Here is a 24,249-nt window from a genome sequence, read left to right on the forward strand (position 1 = left end):
TGTGTGTGTGTGTGTGTGTGTGTGTGTGTGTGTGTGTGTGTGTGTGTGTGTGTGTGTGTGTAAAAGAGAGCTCTCAGCAGTAGCTTGTAACATGGTGACAGCTTTGGGACAGCTAGGCAGCTCCAGCAGCTAAACATAGATGAACACAGCTAACTAATGCTGTGTGTGTGTGTGTGTGTGTGTGTGTGTGTGTGTGTGTGTGTGTGTGTGTGTGTGTGTCTGTGTGTGTGTGTAGCAGGATGCCATATTCGGTGTTTTGATCAGTTGTGGATCAGACGAGGGATTTTTTTTGCAGAGCTCAGCTCAGCATCAACACAAACACACCAACAACCGTCCCAGTAGAAATCAGGAGGCTGATAAATACATGTTCATCTTTTCTTTCACGACCTCTAACGTCAGAGGGGTCAGTATGTGGTGAGTTCACATCATGAACACATTTCAATCTGTCCGTATGAAATTTAATTGGCTGGATTCTCTTTTCATACAGTTTAATTTTTTCCAAATGCATTTATATTAGTTTTTCCACGTTTCTTCTGCAGCCTGGTTTGGCAAAGCTGATCCTGAATAATAACCAACTATTTACCAAACTAGCTTCCACTTGTTTGGTAACAAAAGACAAAGGACAAGACACATAATGAGCTGGAGACATCAGCGAGTAAACTAATTGGAGTTGTGGTTAAGATCGAATCTAATTTGTTGACAATATGTTCGTCCGAACTCTAGTGAAGAGTCTGTGCTGCTGCTGTTTTGTGTTCCAGTCCCACTATCAGCCAATGACAGCAGAGTAATACGGCAACTTAATTGAAAATATTGTAAAATGAAATTATTGTATTAGATATATATGCAAAATAATTCCCTGTGGACATAGAAACACACAACATGCCAACAAATTAATGCACAAACAGGGGATTCTCTCATGAAACAAAAATATAAAAATACATATATTTATTTATATATATATATATATATATATATATCAAATATTAATACCCCTCTTTTGAGCACTGGTTTGATCTCAAAGGGAAACAGCAGATCTGCATGTACTCATTAAGTTCAGTGACTCTAGTGGCTCGTTTATCCCCAGATGAAATGATTAATTGTTCACCGATACAAAAACACCGGTTCTAAAATAAACCACTGACTCAATTAGCTTATTTTACATTTCATATTACTTCAGACCGTTGTAGTGCGGCAAACTATTCACTCAGTCTATAAAGGCTAAAAAAAAATGCATGCGTACATCTGTATCTCCTGTTTTAATACTCTGAACCACACAAATCAATTTCCACACGTTGTCATGACAAACCAGGAAATGACTATTCAGAATGTGCACGTAGATTGTTTATGTCAATGCTCAATCAGCTGCTCTAAGCCCCGTGTCCAGTGCGGTTCGGGTTGCCTACAACCAAATGGACTGTGAAGAATCCGTTTTGTCTCCGTGGGATCTGGACACACAGTTCCAGCGGTTTCACACCAACAGCTGGTGTTTACCGGCCATTCACATGGAAACGTGTTCAGAATCTCTCTGGCTTGACAAACTGGCATCAAACTCCGATTTCCAGTTCGCTCTCCAGCCAATTAGAGCTGGATACGCACACAGGAGGAACAAAAGACTGATGGGAAACAAACTGGAATCAGATATAAATGTGACGAAAGATAATGAAATGCAATGACGACACATACAAAGTTAAAAACAAAGTCACAAGGCTCGATTCCTGTGTTTTGGCAGCGACGTGCACACACGCAGGTGGACATGCTGTCAAAGTAATGGAGCTGGAATGCAGACTCGTTAGAATTTACTGTCACTTCAAATAAAAATGTGCTAACATCTCGCCGGACTAATAGAGTAGCTTTTGGCCGAGTTCTAAATGGGGCTGAATCATCCAGCAACTCCCCGCTGCCAAACTTTGTGCAGGAAAACAAGCAGAAGATATTTACTGGAGCCGCTAAAAGACAATTTGAGAGGCAAGTGTTTTGGAGTGGGGTTCAATATTTGAGTGAGTTTCAGACCAAATCACATAAAATAGGCTGCGGATGATTGTGTTTTCTGCTTGAGACGGTGGAGCAGCGTGAGAGGCTGAGGGACGGCCCTGGCGTGTAAAAAGCCAACTGACTCCACGTTGCTCCTCTCTATCGGTGCTGCCCACAACACACTCTGACGCGTACACACATTAACACGCTCACTCACAGACTTGGCTGTAATTTGGCCTTAAGCTTTTTAAATAGGCTTTTTTCGCCTGCACAAAACACCAGATGCTGCAATCGCTCCCACATTCTTGCTTTGGCCCGAGCTACTGTCAAACATCACACCAACAAAAGTTTCATTGGGTGCAGCAGATGTTTCATTTACCTTCTCTCTGTTATGAATAAAGATTTTTTTTTTTTTTCTCGTATTAAAAGTTCTGACCATGAACCATGTCACTCTTAGTTGTTATGTGCAGTGAAAAGTAAAGTAAAGTTCTTCTGTATCTTTTTATCCCAGCCACTGGGTTGTCTGATGTGTGTTTGATGTGTGTTTGATGTGTGTTTGATGTGTGTTTGATGTGTGTTTCCCATGTTTAAATGCTGTTTAAGACACAAAATGGATGTGCCAATTTCTTTGAAGCAAATTCGGTCCATCATGAAGCTTGAAGTATTGAAGGGGAAAGATTGAAGAGTTTGAGGAACTGGGGAACTTTTTTTAAATCATGAATCACGATCTGCACAGTAGATTAAGTCAAGAGAGAAAGAACAGAAGAGAAATTTAACTCTGCAGAACTGAAGTCGGGGGGTGAATTGAGAAATCTCTCAAATCATATATGTAACACAGACCAGTTGACCCCATTTATTTCTGTCCCTCAGTGTTGTCATGAGTTACCAATGACTTCTTCCAAAACGAACACGCACTGAATAACTCTCTGTGACTCATTTTGCTCATTGATCTGAATGTAGTGATTCAAATAGTTTGTGTGCACAGTGAACCTGTAGAATGTGTGTGTGTGTGTGTGTGTGTGTGTGTGTGTGTGTGTGTGTGTGTGTGTGTGTGTGTGCGTGTGTGTGTGTGTGTGTGTGTGTGTGTGTGTGTGTGTGTGTGTGTGTGTGTGTGTGTGTGTGTGTGTGTGTGTGTGTGTGTGTGTATTCAGGTAGGAGCTGTGCGTAATGAAAGCACTTTGACTGACAGACTCGTTCAGGGGCCACGTCGAACAAACTGTCCGTCAATCAACATGGCGTTTTCATTTCCATAATAACTGTAATTTAACTGCAAACCTATCGCGTTGCCACGGTGACACCAGTTTAACCAGGATGGTTTACTGGAAATTTCCATATCTACGTGAACTCTGATGCATAAACCTACAGAAGACGTCATGTATTAGGGATGTTGGACTGGAAAACTTCCTGTTACCTCTGTCAGAGAGATTTTGTTTCCATTTCTCTTCGTCTGTTTGTTGTTACACAGGAAATATTGGTGGAACGGTTCGATGTGGGTCAGAGGAGAAGCCATTAAGTTCTAGTGCAGATCCAGGACCTTTTTATTCTTTAACATTGCGAGATCTTTTTCAACGTTTTTGTTGATTTCTCCGAGAATAATTCTTAGATCTTGGAAAAACATTTATGAGTGTTTGCTATTTAGATGCACGTCCAACTAAATAAATCCTGATCTACTGAATTTAATTGTGGTTTCATGAGGGGACTGTTCTCTACAATGTGCCCTTCTGCTTTGATACAGACATCAACTGTCTCTCACGCACACAGACACACAAATGGATTCTGGATTTCCGTCCGGAGGGTCTCAGCAATAAATACAGAGTCACAGGCAATAACCACACAGACACGCACACACACACACACACACACACATACACTCACACACACACACGCAGTCATGTTCTGAGTGAGATGACTGTGGTCACCAGGGAAATCCAGCCCACTACAGGGTAGAGAGCTTTCTGTTGGACTGACAGAGACACACACACACACACACACACACAACACCCCCACTGAGCCGTGCACATGTTCACCCAGACATTAGTGGTATTGAAAATACGGCCAATCAGGCGTGAGGTGGATCCATTACTTGGACCAATAGGAAATTGACTGAAGTAATAAACTAAGTTGCTTGATGAGAGGAGGATCGATTACAATCTCTTCTAATGGAGCCGTGGTACAGGGGGTCTCACGTCCACATATCTGAGAGATTAACAGCTTTGGAATTATGGAAAGTTGAGTTTCCCTGAAATGTGGTTTTAACACATGCAGGAAACGACCACATGGCATTTTTACCACTAAACGGACATCCACGTGACAAATGATTTTTTAATTCACATGCAAAACATCAAATAGGTTATTGATCGGTCATGATACTGCACCTCTGAATCAATGAATCATTTCAAGTACATACAGATGAGAAAATGCACAGTGGATTTAGGACGAGGACATTTTTATGCAAATTTCAACCCAGCAACTAGTCGGTAGTTATTATGTTATAATATTTGGATGCTACATAAAGCACTAATCCAGGAAGTAGGCTGTTGAATGTTGCACAATAGACTATTAGGCATTTTTAACAATTAATACAATCTTTATTTTTGCCATAACTGCAACATTTCCTACTTTAGATATTATATTTTTGATAAGTGCTGATATTCAAAGGTTTTGAATAATCTGTTCATTACTTAAGTTTGTTCGATCGATTGGTTTGAGACAAAAAATGAACTGACACATTTCAGTAGTACTTCAGTTTGAGTTGTTAAAACAGAATCAGAATATATTTAAATTTAACCAAAATTTTGCCTCTTTCTTTATTTGTAATTCTGCATTCATTCCGTCGTTCTGGATCATTTAGAGGACAAAGGGAATCAAGACGAGAGACACACAAGGTACGAAATGCAAAGTAGGTGTTGCAAAGGTGATAAATAGAAATTAAAATGGGTTTTGCATTAATTTGTTCTGCCCCTTAACCATTAACAAAAAAATTAGGATGCAGCCTGAAGCATGATTTTCTTGCATATTGCAAAGGAGAAATTAAACATTGCGTTAGTCAAACTGTTAAAATTCACAATCGGAGAAAAATTATAATAAAAATGTGCTATAATTATGTGTGTTTGAAAGATATACAGAATCATTTTAAGACCAAAACCGTAAAGATCCTTTGTTTTATTTTTACTTTTTACAAACGTCTATGGACAGAAAAGTTGAGCATTTAGTCAAAAGAAAACCTGAGTGATTCCCACTTTATAGTAAGATTGATTCTACAATAAAATAAATACACATAATACACATCAAATACCAGCGTTATGTGAATATGGCTGTTTAAACTGTGTCAGCTCAGCGGGGGGCCACAGAGATTGGGGGCCACTGACATTTAAAAGCTTTTAAAGAACCTGTGACCAACTGACGAGAAGAAGGATTCTGTTCATGCTATCAATCTTTTTCCTCCCCTGGCTGCAGTATAGAGCGTAAACCCCAAGTACACGTTAAATACTTTTTGAAATTATATGTGTGTTCACCAGCAGCTGCTCAATTTGAGGCATTTTTCCTCCAAAGTACCGCTCCTGAGCTTTCTTCTTTAAGGGATTTAGAAATAAAAACGCCTCCTTACACTGTATTCTGGGCTATTCTCAACCAAACACTGTGAATTGTCCAGCTTTTTAATAGTGCTCTCGTAACCGTCTGGGCTTAATGCTGATTAATGAACCTTGATAATGGAAAAAAAAATGTTTAGAGTTTGTCTCTTTCCAGATAATAGAGGCTGTGGCGAGGTTTGATCAATGGCGCTTACAGTGGCTTTTCCAATCATTAAAATACTTTGCCCCCGACATAAATTCCAGAGGACCACTGCTACAAAGAGAGGATGCGTATAACTGAGAGGACAGAGGCACTTTCGATTTACTTTGGTGTAGGACTCCATAGAATACATGTCTGAGTCTCATGTGTAGTCGTGAATGTAATGGACTGATAAATGAAATGTATTTATACGGCGCTTTTCCAGTCTCACAGCGCGAGTTGCATTCATCCGTTCACACACGGGACAACATGGAGTGTGTATCCTGCCCAAGGACACTTAGGACTGCAGACTGGTGCTGGGGATCAAACTACGGCCCGTCTGGTCTGTTAGTGGACGACCCTCTCTACCTCCTGAGCCATAGCCGCCCCGTGTATATGTGTGTGTGTGTGTGTGTGTGTGTGGGTGAGTTTACCTGTTTCAAGTCGAGCATGATTGTCACGTAGTGGTACTCCATCCCATTCTTGATGGAGGGACTTTGCCACCAGCGGTTGGTCCCATCTATGGCGTATTCTATGGGATGATGCTCTGAACACACACACACACACACACAGACACACAAACACGCACACACACACACACACACACACACACACACACACAGACACACAAACACACACACACACACACATAAAATCAATCGTTGGATTCTATTCCAACTTTAAAAATCTAAAAATCATTTTAGTTTTCCATCCCGTTTTATTCTAACGAGAAAATAGTCACCTCGGTTCTTTCGGGGAAGATTCAAGGCCCCAAAATCAAAAGGGTATTTTTCTACCTTTTAAAAACTAATAATAATAGATTTCCTTTGCAGTTCAGGAGATTTTATTCACTTCTGAATAAGAAATGTCACCGGATGCAGAACAAAGCCCACACCTGGGAGCGGTTACACACTTTAACAGAGCAGGCAGATAAAACACTGTTTATGTACAGTGTGCACGGGATTGATTGTGTGTTTTCGTGTGTGTGTGTGTGTGTGTGTGTGTGTGTGTGTGTGTGTGTGTGTGTGTGTGTGTGTCATTTTAATGTTTCAGCTCAACCGGGAGCTGTCAATCACCATCCTACTTATGTATGACATTTCTGCTAAAAACCATGGAACCTGACTCTGTCGACGACCATCTACCAGCTCACACGTGACTTTGTTGAAGTTTGATTTGCGAAAAAACGGAAAAGTAAAAATGACAAGAACTTTAAATATTTCTTGGCCTAGTTGCCTGGCAACCATGTGGTGACCAGAGGCCAGCGAACCACAGAGCTTGACCCGAGAAATAAGCGACATGGTGTCGGCTGTAAAACTGCAACATGTCATCTTTACAATTTGACTTTTGATTAGACAGAAGTCTTAGTTGTGTAATCTGAGCTAAACTAAGATTAGCAACCAACAGATGTGAAAGTGGCATCGATCTTCACATGGCATATTTCATAAAAAGTCAAATCCTCCCTTCGACAGGGAGGAAGTCGTTCAATCAATTGATCACTTACTGTAAATTGATGTTAACGTCTTAGCATTAACAGAGATAGACGACGACTGACTAATAAGCGGCTACTAGTCAGTGACTAACCGCTTCATTAGCCAACTGATTGATTGATTGATTGGCTGACAGGCTGAGCAGTTAACCGAATCACTGACTGGATAACTGACGGTGTAATTGGCCTGTTCGAATTATGATTGCAGGCTAATTTTGTATTGTCATTCTGTCATGTTGCGATTGATTCCTTAGTTCGTTCAGTAATTATCACTTCAGACAAAATGATTGGTTAACATCTGGCCAATCTGGCTCTAATTAACTAATCTGGCATGATTAATTACTGTAATCATCATGACTATGAGTCGTGTGTGTGTGTGTGTGTGTGTGTGTGTGTGTGTGTGTGTGAGAATCTTTCTTACCGACTGCTTTCGTGCTTTGCTGGTTGCAGGTTCGACACTGAGAGTTTTTAACAGGCCGCCCCGGTACATGTTCCACCAGCTTGCAGAACATCTCGGGACCCGTCGAGCCGCAGGTAGCGTTCGCCGTTATGTCCGCCATGGACGCCAGGTTCAACACGGCCGGAAACAGTCCTGGGGAAGAAAAACAGGAGGGGGTTTTTTTAAACAAAAAGAAAAATAGATGATGAAACACAAACACAGCTGCATCCATTAGCGCTGACATCTGCTCCACATAAAGATGCTGCAGCTTTTCTCTCCCTGAAGTAAACATAACGTTAAAAAGGCTCCATATTTTAGGGGAAAAAACACATTGTTTACTTTTTACGAGCTCACGTCAGTCTTCGTATTTGACGGAAAACAGCAACGCCTTCAAACGTGTCGGGTAATTCCTTTTGAATCTATTATATATCAAAGATGTGTGTGTAAAAAAGAAAATGAAACACACAGAAACGGCAGAGTTCAGTTTAATTGTGTCGTCGGATCATCAGGAATCAGTTTCAAGTCGGTTCAGAGCAGTTTAAATGAGGTCGAGCCGACTTTCTTCTTCACGGGAAAAAAACGCGTTAAATTGCCAAAATGCTTCAGTGGGGGGTTATTAGTGGCAACCAGCACATCCTGCTTTGCATACAGGTCTTGTATTTCCAATCATTAAAAATGATGTCAGCTTCTCTGTGGAGCCCCGATTCGCCAGCAAAGCGCCGGTTTCCTCTGTTGTTCTGAGGTTGTGAGTAATTAGCCTGGAACACGTGGGGGTGGGGGGGGGGGCAGGTGTTTTAAAGTTAGTTAATCCGGGTGTATTTCTGCTGTGGTTTAATGCAGTTAACATCATTAACCCCTACGTGTCAGCGAGAGCCGCGCTCGCTTCATCTCGGAAAATAACAGAAGCACACACAGAAGATTTTTTTTTGGCCGGCTGTCAACTGTGCAGACTTTAGGCAACGACTGTTCATTTACATTATGTTGCACGAGCATTTTCCCCCCGTTTTCATTTCCTGTCCCTGGATATTTTTCACTGCTGGAGCCACAGCCTGAAAGCTTGGAAGACACACACATTATGGAAAACACGTAGTTGTTTCTCCAGGATGTTATGGGAGGCCATATTTTGGGATTAGTTTAATGCACAAGTTTGTTTTCCCTCCCTGTTTGCTCCCCTTATGGGCAGATATCTCAAAATCTCCATGAGAAAAGGAAAAGTACATTGAACTCTTGGCACAATGTGGCTGCAACTGAGGGGAGTGCACTCCAGCTATTGTTTGGCTCACGAAGGAAAAGCTGCTTGCAGACGTGCACGGAACCCACTGAGAGCGCAAATGTCCCGAGTCCGTCGCGCAGGACTTTTCCCCTCGTAAAATTGTCTGCGAAATGTCAAAATAAGAGCATGTGAGAAAACAGCAGGGAATACTGAGGATGTTTTCAACAGAAATGTAAGAGGGGACATATCTCAGCATGAAAAAGAGTCAAGATGTCAACTTGGAAAGACACGATTTCATGAGGGGACTGTCGATGTGATTTCAGCAGCAGGATTTCTACATTATGTCCGGCCTCCTGCTCTACTCAGCCTCACCTGAACATTTTATTCCATTTTCCTGTATTTCTAAAAGAATCTAAGCTGGATCATCTCCTGCTGCGTCTGTCACATGTGAAACTCAAATCTAAAATGTCCCCAGACAGGACGGAGTTCATGCAGTAAGTAGGAGTAACCTCTCCCCTCCTCAGAAAATAAGGTGGTTTGAAATTGCTGCAATATGTTTAATCAGCGAGCGAGTTCTCTGTTGACAAACTTAAAAGGCTCAACTTGCAATTTTTGTCAATTATTTCCTCATTAAATTTGAAGAACAGAGGAAAAAAACGTTTGTTCTTTTCCAAACAACCACAACCTGTGTTCACATTTTTTTAAAAATGGGAACAAGGACCATATGAAAACAGTTAAGATACAGATCATGTTGTCATGTGTCTACACTGCAAACACATGCTCTCAAAGGTGTGACTGCCAATAATCAGCAAGCCAAGTAGCCCGTGTTCCCCAATTCCTATAAAACACGTCTATTTCTCCACCACTCCAACGCTCCATGAAACTGCTCACTGTTTTATTTTGTTGGCGTAACCCATCCGTATTGTTCCCATAGTAAAAATCACATTAGCCTCAGTGTGACAAGCTTGAAGAAATTCAAGTGATTTTGACTCACGGTGCACATGGTTCACATTTCCTGTCTGTAAAACCCACACAGACGAGAACACGAGCCGAGTTCTGAGTTACATCAGATATCGCTGCGCTGGTTTGAGGTCAAAGCGCTAAAACAACACGTGCAACTCAAACGTAAACACAGAAACGTATAGAATACACGATAACTGTACAGAAAGGAGACAGACGGGAGGAAAGATGAGATGGAAGGGGAAGAGGAAGCTCCTCTGTGTGTGTGTGTGTGTGTGTGTGTGTGTGTGTGTGTGTGTGTGTGTGTGTGTGTGTGTGTGTGTGTGTGTGTGTGTGTGTGTGTGTGTGTGCGTGCGTGCACGCGCCCTTTACTAGGAACTGTGTCCAGATGCGTACAGCTGTTTGGCCAGATGTCAACACTGATGAACTGTGAAGAACATCTGAGACACCCCAAATCCCTCTTTCAAACACGTGTACACATTCTCACACACACACACTCACACTCACAACACGTTACACACACACTCGGTCTAACACGTCCCTCCAACCTCTTAGAAAATGATATCTGAGAATCCATGTCGCTGAGGGGCCCGGATCTCCATGACACACAGAAAACACTGACTCCCAGATAAACATCTCAGTTTACATTGTGAATTTGTGAAAGTTGGAGCTTTGATACTGATATTACATCCATGACAAATACACCATGTAGAGAATAGAAACCCTAAAGTCCAGATCAGTTATTGTTTTTGAGGTTTAAATTGCTTAAAGTGACAATAATTAACACACAATTCTGCAGCCCAGGAAAGACTTCAGTAAATGTATTTACAACAAAATAAAAGTGTGCGACATCTTAGATCTTCATCAGAAGACTTTAATAAAAGATCGATTCAGTTGCTGTGATGAACAGATTTTTCCTGGATCCTTCTCCTCCTCATGGTTATTCTGACGTCTGCCAGAGAACCAAGCCAACATCCTGCTTACTCCTGGGTTTTCATCCACAAGCTGCGGGAGCCTCCGACCACATACAAATGTACGTGGGAGACTATAAAAACCTTTCTAGTGTCATTTGACCTTGATCTGAGACCACTAATACCTTTCACATGCAGAATCTATAGGGATTCGAACAGGAACTTCACGGTTTCCCAGTTTAAACACACATCTTGGTTTGTATTCACATCGTGTTTTATAATCTAGGTGAGAAAGGAGTTATAATAACAAATTTCCTTTCACAAAGTCGGAATTTCATCCATCTTTTCTCAGCGTATGTGTTTTCCGTCACGGCAACTTCTACAGAACATGAAAATGACGTCCAGGGATCTGATCACGTGTCGGCCTCTGGAAGCCGATAACATTTTTTCTCTCGTCTGTCGTGTTGAACAAACGGGCGAGTTGACAACAAAGACACGGAGAGGAATGACGAAAGGTGGGGTTCAGATTTCAGATTCACAGGACGACAAGGACACAATGACCGTCTGCCTACGGCTCTGCAGCTGCCGCACACACACACACACACACACATTCGGACACACACATCGACTCAGGTTCATCATCTTCCATTCTTCTCTCTCTCTGCTCTGATAACCATGGTAACCTGTCTGTCTGTCCGTGTCACTGTCTGTCTGGCGGCTTCTCTATCGTCCGTCTACGCTCTGTTAACCCGATGTCTCACAGGATTTACTGCAATACAGCCGCTAAATTATAATACTGTCAGAATGTATAAGCACCCCCGGTGAGAGCTGGGCAATGTCATTGCCACGGGACGTACTTCGACATTGTAACACTGATCACAATATCACAGTACTGCTGGGTAATGTACTTACAGTGTGATACTACACTTATAAATATAAGAAACTTTGCTGAGATAAAACTTTTAAAACTTGATTTTATAAATGTCAAGTGAACCATTTTGAAGAATTGACCTTGACCTTGCCACAAAGACTTGTTTGGTCTTTCTGGAGCTTTCAGTTTCATCCCGTAGTCGTCATCATTGCGTGGACTTCGCTCGGTTGTCAACTCTTATTGAGCGACCGCAAAAATCCATTCTAGAGTCGCGTAATAAAATCTAAATCACCTCTAGGACATGCTGATGCAAGGTGTGGCCGAAAGCTCGTTAAAAACCAAACACTGAAAATGGACCTTGTGATAAGAATATATTTATTTAGTGTTGCTCCTGTTTCCCCCTCATCCTCGTCTCAGGAGAGACTTGTGAGATGTAGAGATTGAAAAGCCCTCAAGGGCAAATTTGTGAATTTTATATTAGACTATACCCTCACTCATAAATCTTCCACATCTACGCGTTCATCTCAATCCTCATCAACATACAATCCATAACTTCAGCCGGGTTTTATATCTGCTCACCCTGAGCACCTTGTAAATATCTTTCAAATTAAATGTTGAACTGCACAGGAGGATTTAAACTAAATCTACATTAAATCAAATACAGTGGGCTGGAGTTTAATTGGAACCTAATACATAATCAATTAAGGGATTTATTTTGAGAAAAAAAACGTGCATATTAATTATGCTTGTTATAATCTTAAAGTGAAGTTGACACCCTCCGTGCACTTCCAGTAACACGTGCACGGAGTCGTAATAAGGACGATAAGACATCAATATGAAAGTTAGAATCTACGTTTAAGGGACATTGAGTGAATTTCCACGAGCTCCGAATGACAGCAAATATGTTTATTGTATAAAAGTTTTTTTTTATTACATTAGGAATAAAACTTTATTTGCTTTTACTGTCACGATAGAGGATGAGACTGCACGGTTTGCCCTTTTGTGTGTGTGTGTGTGTGTGTGTGATGGATGTGTTATTGTTGAGTTCTGAGGCGAGATGTATGCTTGATGGAATAACAAGAAGGTTGAAAACGACAGGATCATCTCTCTCTGTACCTCTCTCTATCTCCCCGCTCCATCCCGAATAGTTGGGGGGGTCAGGGGGAGATATGGACGGAGGAAAAGATAGAAAGATTGATGGAGAGCGAGAAATGGATGGAGGGATTCCCAGAGAAAGATAGAGTGTTGTTTAAAAGGGTCAGGGGCAGGAGGGGAATGAGGGATGAGACAGTGATAATCCGGTGGATACACACTCGCACACGCACACACAGACGGGGAAAAATATGGAACCCATACCTTTGTATTATCAAACAGATTTCTACAATACAGTGTGTCTGTCTCTGTGCATATTGACACGTGCATGTCTGAAAAGTGGGTCCAGATATTTTCTAGACATTTCCTTTCACATATGAAGAAGGAAGCAGCAGAATCTCAGGAAAGCTCTGGAACCTCATCGTCTTCCCAGGTTGACATTTTCGCCGGCTTCTTCTTCAATGTGTCTTTTTCATCCTGAGATATTTGAGATTGTCCAAGTCAGACACGTTCACAACACTTAATAGCCATTTCCTGAACTGAATACATTTCTTGGGTAACAAACGGAGGCATGATGAGCGTCACTTGTCATATATTAAAGTTTAAATATAGCGTTTATATATATATATATATATATAGTTAATATAGCATGTTATCAGTCTTGTCTTGCCTTGCACGCATGCACACACACACCGGACGCACACAAAGCTGTAAGCCTTCTCTGGTTGCTGCATGCCGTTTCTATGGTGATGTAGTTTTACTGACACGTTGGGTAATTGACTGACTTTTTCTAATAAATGGCAAATAAAAAAGTACTTTCTAAACATTAGCTAGTTTTATTCTGTCATTCTCCGTCTCTGGTTGTATAGTTGAACTTTGGTAATATGTTGTAGAAGAGTTTAAAAGGGAGTTTTAATCATTACGTATGATTTGAAATGATTTGGGTCATGTGCACGTCTTCTGACAGCTTATAGGCGACATTGAGCAGTACCACCGGAAATCATGAGGGGGCAGCGTAGCCAATAGGTCAAACTAACGATCATAAGACGCAAGGAGGAACTTCAACCATGGCCGAACTTTTTGAGGTTAGACAAAGAGTTGGTTATAACACTACATGAACATTTAAATCATCCCTCCACATCACTGCTGTTTATATTTTTGTACTTTTGAGTTTTCTTGTTATTACTCGTCTGGTGCGATAAGAGTTAGAGAGAAAATGTACATTAATCCATGCTTTTGTTTTGCCGCCCCCGTATCTCTGGCTTTACATCTGTCGGCCGCTCCTCTGTCGACCTCCAGGGGCTTCAGGGGAGAGCTGAAACGAATACTAAGTCAACATCCTGCTCTCACCAGGACTTCCTGGCCCGGGAGTGTGTGTGTGTTTGTGAGCTCCCCTCAGAGAAGAAGAGGGGAGACAGTCTGCCTTAAAGGAGAGCAATGAATGACTTCTTATACGGAGGAAGGATAAAGAAAATAAAGTGCCTATGAAAGAGAAGGAAAGAGACGGTGCACGGGTCACAAGGGTCAGGACACATCGCCCCGTCCCACTTCCTGTCTGACTTTCAATTAAATCTCCCTTTCCTTCTATTTCCCCTTATACTGCTTTTTTAATTGTTAAAACAATGACACCATGAAGACGCCTGATTGTTCGCCATTACGTTAACACGGTTATGTTAACGCCAACACGAACCCTGATTTGAATTTGTAATTGTTATAATTAGAGCCGTCAAGGTAAGAAGTTACAAGCTACCAATTACTATGCACGTGTCGTATTTTCTGTTGCTGCATATTTTCGTTAAAAAAATTACACCCACATGCTAGACAAGTTTCTGCAACTGCACCAGATCTCAACACCCGGGAGACAAATGGTTTCCCTTTTGCAAAAGGCCACACACTTGTCCCAGAGAAGAAGAAGGACAGAAGTGGGCTAAAGTTTGTGTCTGTGTGTGTCTGTGTGTGTGTCTGGTCGTCAATTCTGTGTTTGTGTGTCTGTAAAATGGACCTTTTGCAAATGCTGGCCTCTTCCAGACGGTCATAAAGTCAGACTAAACAGGAAAGCCACAAAGTTATAGACAGTTAATCCCCTACTTAGAAACACTCATACACACACACACACACACACAGACACACATGTCAATGAACTGACCATGTTTGCTGGAGGCTGCAGTCATCACTGTGGGGGGGGGGGAGTCTAAACCACAGTCTCCCGGGGGGCCTACTGATTCCCTCAACACACATCGCAGACCAGGATGTAGCATAACATATACGCTCTTAAGCTGCAGGGGCATTAGGCGGCTTTGGCAGCATGATATTGTCTTTACATTTGTTTCTAGTCGTTCCCAGTATTTCACAATCAAACCCTGGATTTGGAAGTTGTCCGTCTGAAAAAAGCATCTTGTGTCTCCTTAAAGAAAACAGCACCAAACCCTGAAATTACAGATTTCCGAGGTATAGCAAAGTTTTCTGGGTGCAAATGGATCCGAGCATCAAAACCTAGCAAATTAAAGTTGTAGATATAACGTATATTAAATGTACGGCGTTTCGATTACATCTACTGCAGACCTGCGTGACCCCACGGGAAAAACAATCAGTGATCTAGAAAAACGCGACGTTGCCCACAATGCATTAAAAGACTTTCGAGAATTAAAGAAATAAAAGAGACGGGGGTTGAGACAGAGAGAATGTTTATGTGCTATAACTCCTGGATAAGTGGTTGACGTGATTTAGCTGAGCTCAGACCCGCCAGCAGTAAATCTGTACTGCAGTGGTCACACACACACACACACACACACAGACACACACACAGTCAGTCATCACCTGATGAGGCAGTGATGAGAACTTTGTTAAATCATCCACAAGCACCTCAGAGACAGAATTGTGTGTGTGTGTGTGCATGTGTGTGTGTATGATTTAAGTAGGAACTCATCTGTGCTGGCCTTGGTTTGTACTTACAGGCTCTGCTACAGTCAAGGCCCCTACACACACCCCCATATAAACACACACACACATATAAAACACACACATCGGAGGGTATATGGGGGATACGTTGGTGTTGGTAATGAAAACATGCCAGTGAGTAGATTTACAGGAGAGAGCAGCTTGACCTCTGGCCCCCACAGAGATTTATCACTGGTGAGGCATCTAATCTTCTCTCATAGCTACAAACACTACTTTCTTCTCACAAGCCAACAACAACATAAATATATACGATAGGATAGAAAATGTTCCTTCTTCCATTGCTGATTGTTTTTGCTTAAATTCAAAAAAACGCTCCCTGGAGACAAAGTCGTGGTTCAGTGACTGTTCAGGCTTTTGGTTCAGCTATGTTTAAAAATAACATGAGACACTTTCCCAGTGTGTGTGGAACATCTGCAACATTAACAATAAAACAAAAGCTAACTAGAGGGTGACCTGTAATGGTGACCTGTGACCTGTAATGGTAATATACCAGTAACGAGGGTTAGTAATTCTTTTTACTGTTCATTCTGCAGGTTGTTGGTGCATTAGTGGTGAAGTGCCAGGGTGGACGACTACAAATGGAGATCAGCTGTTTTTTTTTAATTGGTACGAACCATCTTTTCTCTTTGAGATGTATTGTCACCATGTCTAAATGACTGCAACCATCTTTAACTGTATTATTTTCTATAAAGAAAAGTAATCAGACGTCATATTCATATTCAAAGGCTTCATTACTGCGATATCTGTGATGGGTTGTCAGCTGATTATTGGCATTTTGGTTTTGAGACGATAATATGAACAGCAGATAGAGTCAAGCTGCAGAATGTGACTGTGACCACATATCGAACATACGTTTATGTTCATGTACGGTGGGAGTGTGCAGCTCGGCCGATCTCCAGTGTGTTTTGTATTTGCCAGGAAATAAAAATCATTCTCCAGACGCAGCCAGTGGGGTCACAGGGGATTGTGGGTAATTGAAAATCCAGATGGACATGCATGAATTTCCAGGAAGAAACGGTTACCACAGAGATTGGAGGCGAACACACGGGCTGCGGCGTTAATATCGTTCATCTCCGCCGGGCGCGCCTCTCTTATTCTTCTACTTGTCCTATTCTCTTCTCATTTTCTCCATGATGTCGTCCCTGGTCTTGTGGCCTTTTTTCCTCCTGCCCTCCATTATCCTTTCACTTGACTTATGGCCGTCACTGGGAGAGACTGGAATCAGCGAGCAACTGGCTAAGGACCGGAGTGGGCGGATCCATGGGGACCAATCAACAAACTATGTACAAAAAGAACAGCCAGTAATCATGAGTAATACTCGCCAAACACACACAATTAATCTCAGTTGTCGTCTGCGGGGAACAACTCATTCACAGTAGTCAGGAGGATATGAAAAGCGAGTCGTCACAGAGACGGATGGAAGCTGGAGTTGCTGCCATTCGTCTCTCTGTTAGTTAGAAAGAGACGGAGCTGGCTGTTCGGCTCAGGTCTCAAATTAGTTCCAACAGTTTTACAGTCTGTTGACAGCGGACACGCCGGAAAATCTGAAGGCTGAAAGTGGATAACCTCATTACACAGCGACAGAAATACAAAACAGATACACGGTTTGCACGTTATCCACAGAGAGAAAAGGTGGCGAGAGAATTCTTAACTTGTGAAACAGGTTCGGGTATTTGATTTAACCTGTACGTGCAACTTTTCCACATATTAAGAAATGTGTTTGAATTAGCATATGAATTGGTATTCTGAGGGCGGGTTTGGACCCTTAAACATCAAAACATCTCTAAACAAGATTATGTGAGGATGAGAATCGTTTTAATTTGCAAATACAAACTTCAAGGAGGTGAAACTGCGTCTTCCTTAAATGTAGTCTTTGGTGTTGCTGTTGTTTAAATATCTTAACAATTTTACTGGTATTATTATTATTTTATCTACTTTTTTCTGGTGTTGATGTGACTCTACTGTTTACATTCATACTGTCTTATTAGCAGCTTGACAGTCGTATATATATATATATTGCAATAACACAAGTACAAAAGGTGCCACAAAGCAGACAAAGTTGAATTGATTGACTGATCATCTGTGCACTGATGTACACAATGTCTCTGTCACTGTAATGTCTTCTAACAACATGACACCTTATTGATCTCACAGCGAGGTCAGAGGTCAGAGGTCAGAGGTCGGGGGTTTGGCTTCAGTTGCAGATGGAGCATTTAATATTTGTGGTTTTGCTCAAATTTGAACACGTCCGAGCAGGAAAAGCAGAGGTGGGATTAAAGATATCTACCTGTCTGTAATGTTTGCAATACTTGAGTAAGTAGAGGGGGTTAGTGAAAAAGGTAACGCAGGTTTAGAACCATGGTGAAAACATCCTGTTAAGAGAAGCAACAGAAGCAGAGACGGAGCTCGGTGAGGAAGCTACAGGACGAGTTTCTTTACAAAGGAGGTGATGTCTGCAGCCCTGTTCATTGATTGTGTGTCAGCAGGGTTACACAAAAAAACTATTGAACAAATGTCCACGAAACTTGGTGCAAGGATCCAAGAAAGAACCCACTGAAAATGTTCACTTTCTTCAAACATTGCGACATGGGGCGTGACATTTTCACCGTTTTCCATCTGAATAATGCAAAGATTTAATGATAGAAGAAATCAGGCGTTTTAAGGGGACTGATATCTGTTAAGTGTTTGGTGCAGCTTGATTGAATTTAAGGGGACTGTTGGGCCTTGGTGGAGGGTACTCACTCTCCTTAGTGCCATTAGATTGTACAGAAATACCTACAAACTACTTCCTTCACACTAAATCTCATCTTTTCTTTAAGGTACATGGAACACATTTCAGCTCTTTCCTACATCTTTACCCACGTGACTGAACAACCGGGTGTTTAAGTGCATAAATCTCAGGATCAAATGAGGGGAAATGGAATGAACTCACTGGAGTTTAAGTGGTTCTCGCACACAGCATTAAATGATGCCGATGGATTTTGATGGGGCTGGACTACAGGTTGCTGACTCGACGTTTTTGACCAGCACTGATGACTGCACATCTGCTATTAGCTGCCCCCCCCTCCCCCCTCCCCCAGGCTACGGCTAACTGCTCTGGCATGGAGAACGTTCAGGTTAGATTGGCCGTAGCTGAAATGTGTGTTTGACGATACAGAATCCATTACAGAGTGTGGAGAGCTTTATAGACACAGCCTGTGAGTCCACAGTGATTTATCACGAGTATTCAGCATTTTAAACAGAACGATACTGGAGCTTGAATATTTTTTTTATCAGCTCACAGATATTTTTGAACTGATGAGTCGACTGTGAGAGCGATGAGGAGAAACTGTACGAACGGTACGACAACAATGCTCCTTGATGTTGCAGTGGGTTTGTTTTTACTGAAGTTTAGATGTAAGGTTGACAAAATTATCCATTACACCAATGCTCAACGGCTCCGTCTGCACCCTGTGTGACAGTGGGGGGGAGAGGGAGAGCCGAGTGTGAGTATATAGCATTCATTACAGTGGCGCTACAGACAAACTGCTCCCTGGATAGACATTGATTTTCACCCAATGGATCTCACTGTTAGCAAACCTAATAGCTTGGTGGGTAATGGGTACATGTTATGAATGAGCCCCCATGGGCAGGAGAGGAAGAGGAGAGGAGGAGGAGGAGGAGGAGGAGAGGAGAGGAGAGGAGAGGAGAGGAGAGGAGAGGAGAGGAGAGGAGAATGTGGGTAGGGAAGTGATGTAGACATTTGCATTTGTGTTTTCTTTTTATTTATAGTTATTAATTATAAAGTTTATGGTTTAACTGTAAAATATCAAGCCTAAATTAGATTTATTTTTCAGATGTATCAGTATTGGAAATGTTTTCCTCTCTAATATCTGCAAAATTCAATATACTTCGCCCTCCATACTAAAATCTGTGGGTTTTGGAGATTACTTGGATAAACCAAGATATTTGATGGCATCATCAGTTGTGGTAAATTTGTGGTAAACGGTTACATTTCATTATTTTCTCATATGTTACACCAAAAAAAAGTAAATGACTGATTTAGGAATTAATCTGCAGATAAACTGATCATGAAGATACTTGTTATTTACGGCCTTAAAGGGAAAAGAGGAGATGTAAGTGGAGGAGGAGTGATGGGATAAGAGGGGAGAGTAATGAAAAAGAGGAGGGTAGGGAAGCACTTGAAGAGAAAAGGTGGAGAGTGGAGAGTAAGACTAACAGAGGAGGAGGGAAACAAATCAGATGTGAGTTGAAAGGGGGAGCTGCTATTTACCATTACTGCTAATAGGTTTCAAAAGGAAGCAAGTCATTAGCTAAATGGATAGGCCCCTAAATGACACATTACCATGTTAAAGGCTGATTCCGCTCATTATTGGAGCTCTGATTCCTCCATGCATCAACAGCTAGTGCTGTGGGCTGCCCACTTGTACACAGACATGCTGCCTCAGCAAACACACACATGCACACACACACACACACACAAGCAGAGATAAACTAAGGAAAAGGTCCACGATAAAAAAGGGGCTTTGCTCGGATTCTGTATGTAAAATGATAGAAACATCGTTAGAATACACGTTTCATGATCGGAAAGTCTTGCGTTAAGTAACCAAGTTTCCGATGAAGAACAGAGTACGAAAAGGAAATATGACGGAATCACAACGGACCAGAACAAAGTTCTCCAACTGCTTTCAGTTGAGTCTGTAGCTGCTTTCAAACATCTGTCTGAAGTCCAGAGATTTTTCAGAAATCTTCCAGAGGGGCAATATGTGAGAAGACGAATGTCTGAGTCAGCCAGCCCTCTAGTAAGATGTCCGGAAAATGTGTGTCCTCCTGTGAGAAAACAGCACGAAAATGTCCAATAAAAAATAACAAAAACAATACAAATATTTAAGGATAAAAAAAGAGCAGCCATCGTTGCAGAAATCGATGTAGAAGACGTCTACGAAGATGTCAAATTGTAAAGGAAACGGGATTTGAGAGATTGCATGTAAAATGCAAAAATTACGTTAAAAAAATTGCAATTCAGAGGCATATTCATCAACAAGCAGCCGATCTGAAAATGTGCACGAACCTCAAACAGTGATCACAGCCGCTGCTTCTACTATTAGACGTTTTCAGTCGTTGCTGGTCAAGCATCCCCTGCAATTAAACTGAGATAAAGGGTTGTAATCATTTTGTATTCCCTTTTCCCTAATCAACAGTACCCCCCCCCTTGCATTTCATTTGGTACCTTTCTACATTTCCCATGATGCATTTGTCTAGAATGAGGGCTTGTTTTATTCCGCTGATGGTTAGGCAGCAGCCTGCCAATAACTTTATGTAGGCCACCTGGAAATTAGCTCCACCGTGGTTCCACTAACTTTTGAAAGTTTCTTGAATGGGATTTCAGAGTGATGGAGAAAACAAGCGCTGTGTTTAATGCAGCACGGGGGGGGGGGGGGGGGGGGGGGGGGGGGGGTTCCCACAGGCAGGGATGTTATACCTGTTTTAACCATTAAGTCACATCACGTCCAAGTTATATCTTTAAATTGTGTCATTTGATGTCACCTCATATTAGGGCTCAAGTTCTAAAACTCACATAGAAGGAAATGTGAAACTGTGTTGAGCTTGTCCTAAACATACATAAGCTACGTAGCTAAGCTAACAGTTACTCTACACAAAAGACACCACGACACAAAAAGGAAAGAAGCAAGCCCGGCAACACCAAGATGGCTAAAGTAGTTTACTACATTACCAGGAAGATATCGATTGTGTTTGCCTGCCTAGGATGGTAATTTCTTTATGTTTTCACCAACATCATGGCGGGAATATGACATAACTAACTATGGTGGGACAACTTTAACTATGTTGGGCTGCTAAAGTCATTCTATGTACCTTGGCAAGCCTTTGCTTTAAAATATGCCATTAACAGTTTGGCATTTACGCAGTAGAGTTATGGTGTTTTAATATCATATTAAAACACTGTAAGCCACTAAAATACCTGCCGACATAACTTGTGGATGGATCTGCAGAAACACACAGAGTAAAATGCTTATGCAGGACCCAAAGTTGAGCAAAATGTTTTTTAAGAGTTTGTTTGCAAATCCAATCTGAACCTGAACCTGGACCCGGACCCGGACCTGGCCCAGGACAGGGATACGACTCCGGCAAGTGGAGGCTAAATCCCATTTGGCTTGTAAACAAAAGTGAAAAAAAAAACAATCTAAGCAGAGCAAGACCCGCACAAGTAAAACTAACAGAAGCCTTTGTTACCAGGGTCCAAACAAGCAGAGGACAATGAGCTGGTTGAGTTGCTAGAACAGAGCAGTGGGCTCCTCGAGGAATAAATGTGCTGACGGACCACCCACCTCCCACCCACTGTCAGAACAAGCCTCGGGCTCAGCTGAATGCTTAGGTCGGCTTTCCTCTGAGGGGCCAAACAGGGTCAGAAGAAGAAGCAGAGCCAGAGTCTCACAGATATTAAGATCTGGAATACGCAAGGTTTGATGGACAAATGTTTCCTCAGGAGTCTGAAAAATGTATTTCCCCAAATATGCCGGTTATTGTTTTACAGATTCTAGTGTTTGGTTTAGAAGTGATACTAAGACTATTAAGTACTCTTAATATAAGCTGAAGTGAAGTCAGACAAAGACCATCCTACGGTCTTGCTCAAGGGTTCTTGAGTAGGGTAAAAGCTTTGAGATTCAGTTTAAGCGTTGTACCTATAATTTATCTCGCCAATCAAATATAACAGAGACATGTAGCCAGTGCAAATTCAGGAAACACTGGCAGCCGGTGGGACACTCAGCAACAAAATGATAACAATCATGTGTCCTAGCATCATAAAAATGAGCTTATCTCCATTTTGGCATTTCATGGTTTGTTTTGGCCTCGATACTTGGCCTCCACATAAGACCACAACCATGAGAGTGTAACAGCGAAGCCGCCTCATGTCTGCCAAACTCTTTTTTCCCCCTGAACAGGAAACAACACTGGGATATTTCCCTCTGTACCAGCCTTGTCCAATCACAGAGCAGCACCCCAAATTCCCACGTGTCATTTGTGCATTAAGGCAGCAGCGCAAAGGCACACACACACACACACACACACACACACACACACACACACACACACACACACACACACACACACACACACACACACACACACACACACACACACACACACACACACACACACACACAAACACACACACACACACACATTGTTTTTCATATATTTCATCTTGTGTCAGATGTGAACATTTGCTCTGCATTAGCCTCTCTGTGAGTTTGCCTTGGACCACAATAATGGAAATACAAAAAATATAATGGAAATGTGAAATTACATACAGAATATGTCCCCCTCTCTGTACACACACACACACACACAGACACAAACACACACCCACAATATTGATGAGAAAAGCAACTGGAATAATGGAAAAGCAAAAATGTATGTACACAACACATAGCTCTTTTCTCTCCTTCACTCTGGCTTTGCCTCTGCCTGTGTTTTTTGTGACACACACACACACACACACACACACACACACACACACACACACACACACACACACACACACACACACACACACACACACACACACACACACACACACACACACACACACACACACACACACACACACACACACACACACACACAGAGACTGAGGTGTGTGTAAATGTTAAATCCATAGCTAACCTGGCCAGTCTAATAGACTCTTATTCCTCTGATGCTTTATCAGCTCAATCACACAAACATTCAGCCCCAAAATAATGGCCTTTCTGTTTGCTTCTGTGTGTGTGTGTGTGTGTGTGCACGTGTGTGTGTGTGTGTGTGTGTATATGTGCTTCTATCTAAGAGCTGTGCTGCAAAGACTGTGTGTGCACTGCATACAGATCTGTCAGTGAAGCCAGAAACGACAATTGCTGGGTTCAGGAGTCTTGAGATTTCCCCTCGATCATTCGTCCACCAGTGGGTTAAGCTGGTTCTGGTGACCAGGTTTAGGTCATGTAAGAAGGGAACTCTCACATTTTGGTGCTTTTTGTGCGTGAAAGAACTCATCTTAAATTTTTGCTGCCCCCAAGACTTCTTGATACATCAACTTTTTATTTATATCTTATAAACTAAGGCACCTTGAAGACCCTCATAGACCCTCTAGTCAGCAGTCATGTCAGCTTTGAAATTTAATAGAAACTCCATTCAAGCAATACAATAATACACATTAAATGATAAATACATCAAAAAATGTATAATCTAGCTAAAGGGATTAAAAAGTAGCCCTGTGATTGACACTTCTACTGCCGTCTGCACAGAAGGTCATTTTCATGCAACCTCTTAAAACACATTCGTAAATAAAGATTGAAATCCTGCCTCCTCCATGTTAGTGGATTGCACATGGACCACACTATTATTACTACTTGACAGAATATTTTAAGCTTAATCTTTTTTACTACCGGAGGAAGTGGGGACGTGTAGTTAATGGTCGTCAACCCACTATACAAACCCTTTCTCTGGATACGGCTCTGGGACGATCTAAGTCTCTACAGCTTGGACCACACAGCAGGACGAGGTCCTGATGACATGAGGTCG

At 41.9% G+C, this 24,249-nt stretch overlaps 1 protein-coding gene across 8 annotated transcripts in view; it reads right to left on the minus strand.

Moving 5' to 3' along the window:
* lama2 (laminin, alpha 2) overlaps positions 1-24,249 on the minus strand; it is a 137,886-nt gene that overhangs the window by 102,461 nt on the left and 11,176 nt on the right. For all 8 annotated transcript variants that reach the window (XM_034580971.1, XM_034580970.1, XM_034580969.1 and 5 more), the window contains exons 2-3: positions 7,650-7,820; positions 6,177-6,289 (exon numbers count right to left, since the gene is read on the minus strand). In XM_034580971.1, the coding sequence (XP_034436862.1) occupies positions 6,177-6,289; positions 7,650-7,820 (284 nt within the window). The remainder of the gene's footprint in view (positions 1-6,176; positions 6,290-7,649; positions 7,821-24,249) is intronic.

Source organism: Hippoglossus hippoglossus, chromosome 24, assembly GCF_009819705.1.
Source record: "Hippoglossus hippoglossus isolate fHipHip1 chromosome 24, fHipHip1.pri, whole genome shotgun sequence".
Lineage (NCBI taxonomy): Eukaryota > Metazoa > Chordata > Actinopteri > Pleuronectiformes > Pleuronectidae > Hippoglossus > Hippoglossus hippoglossus.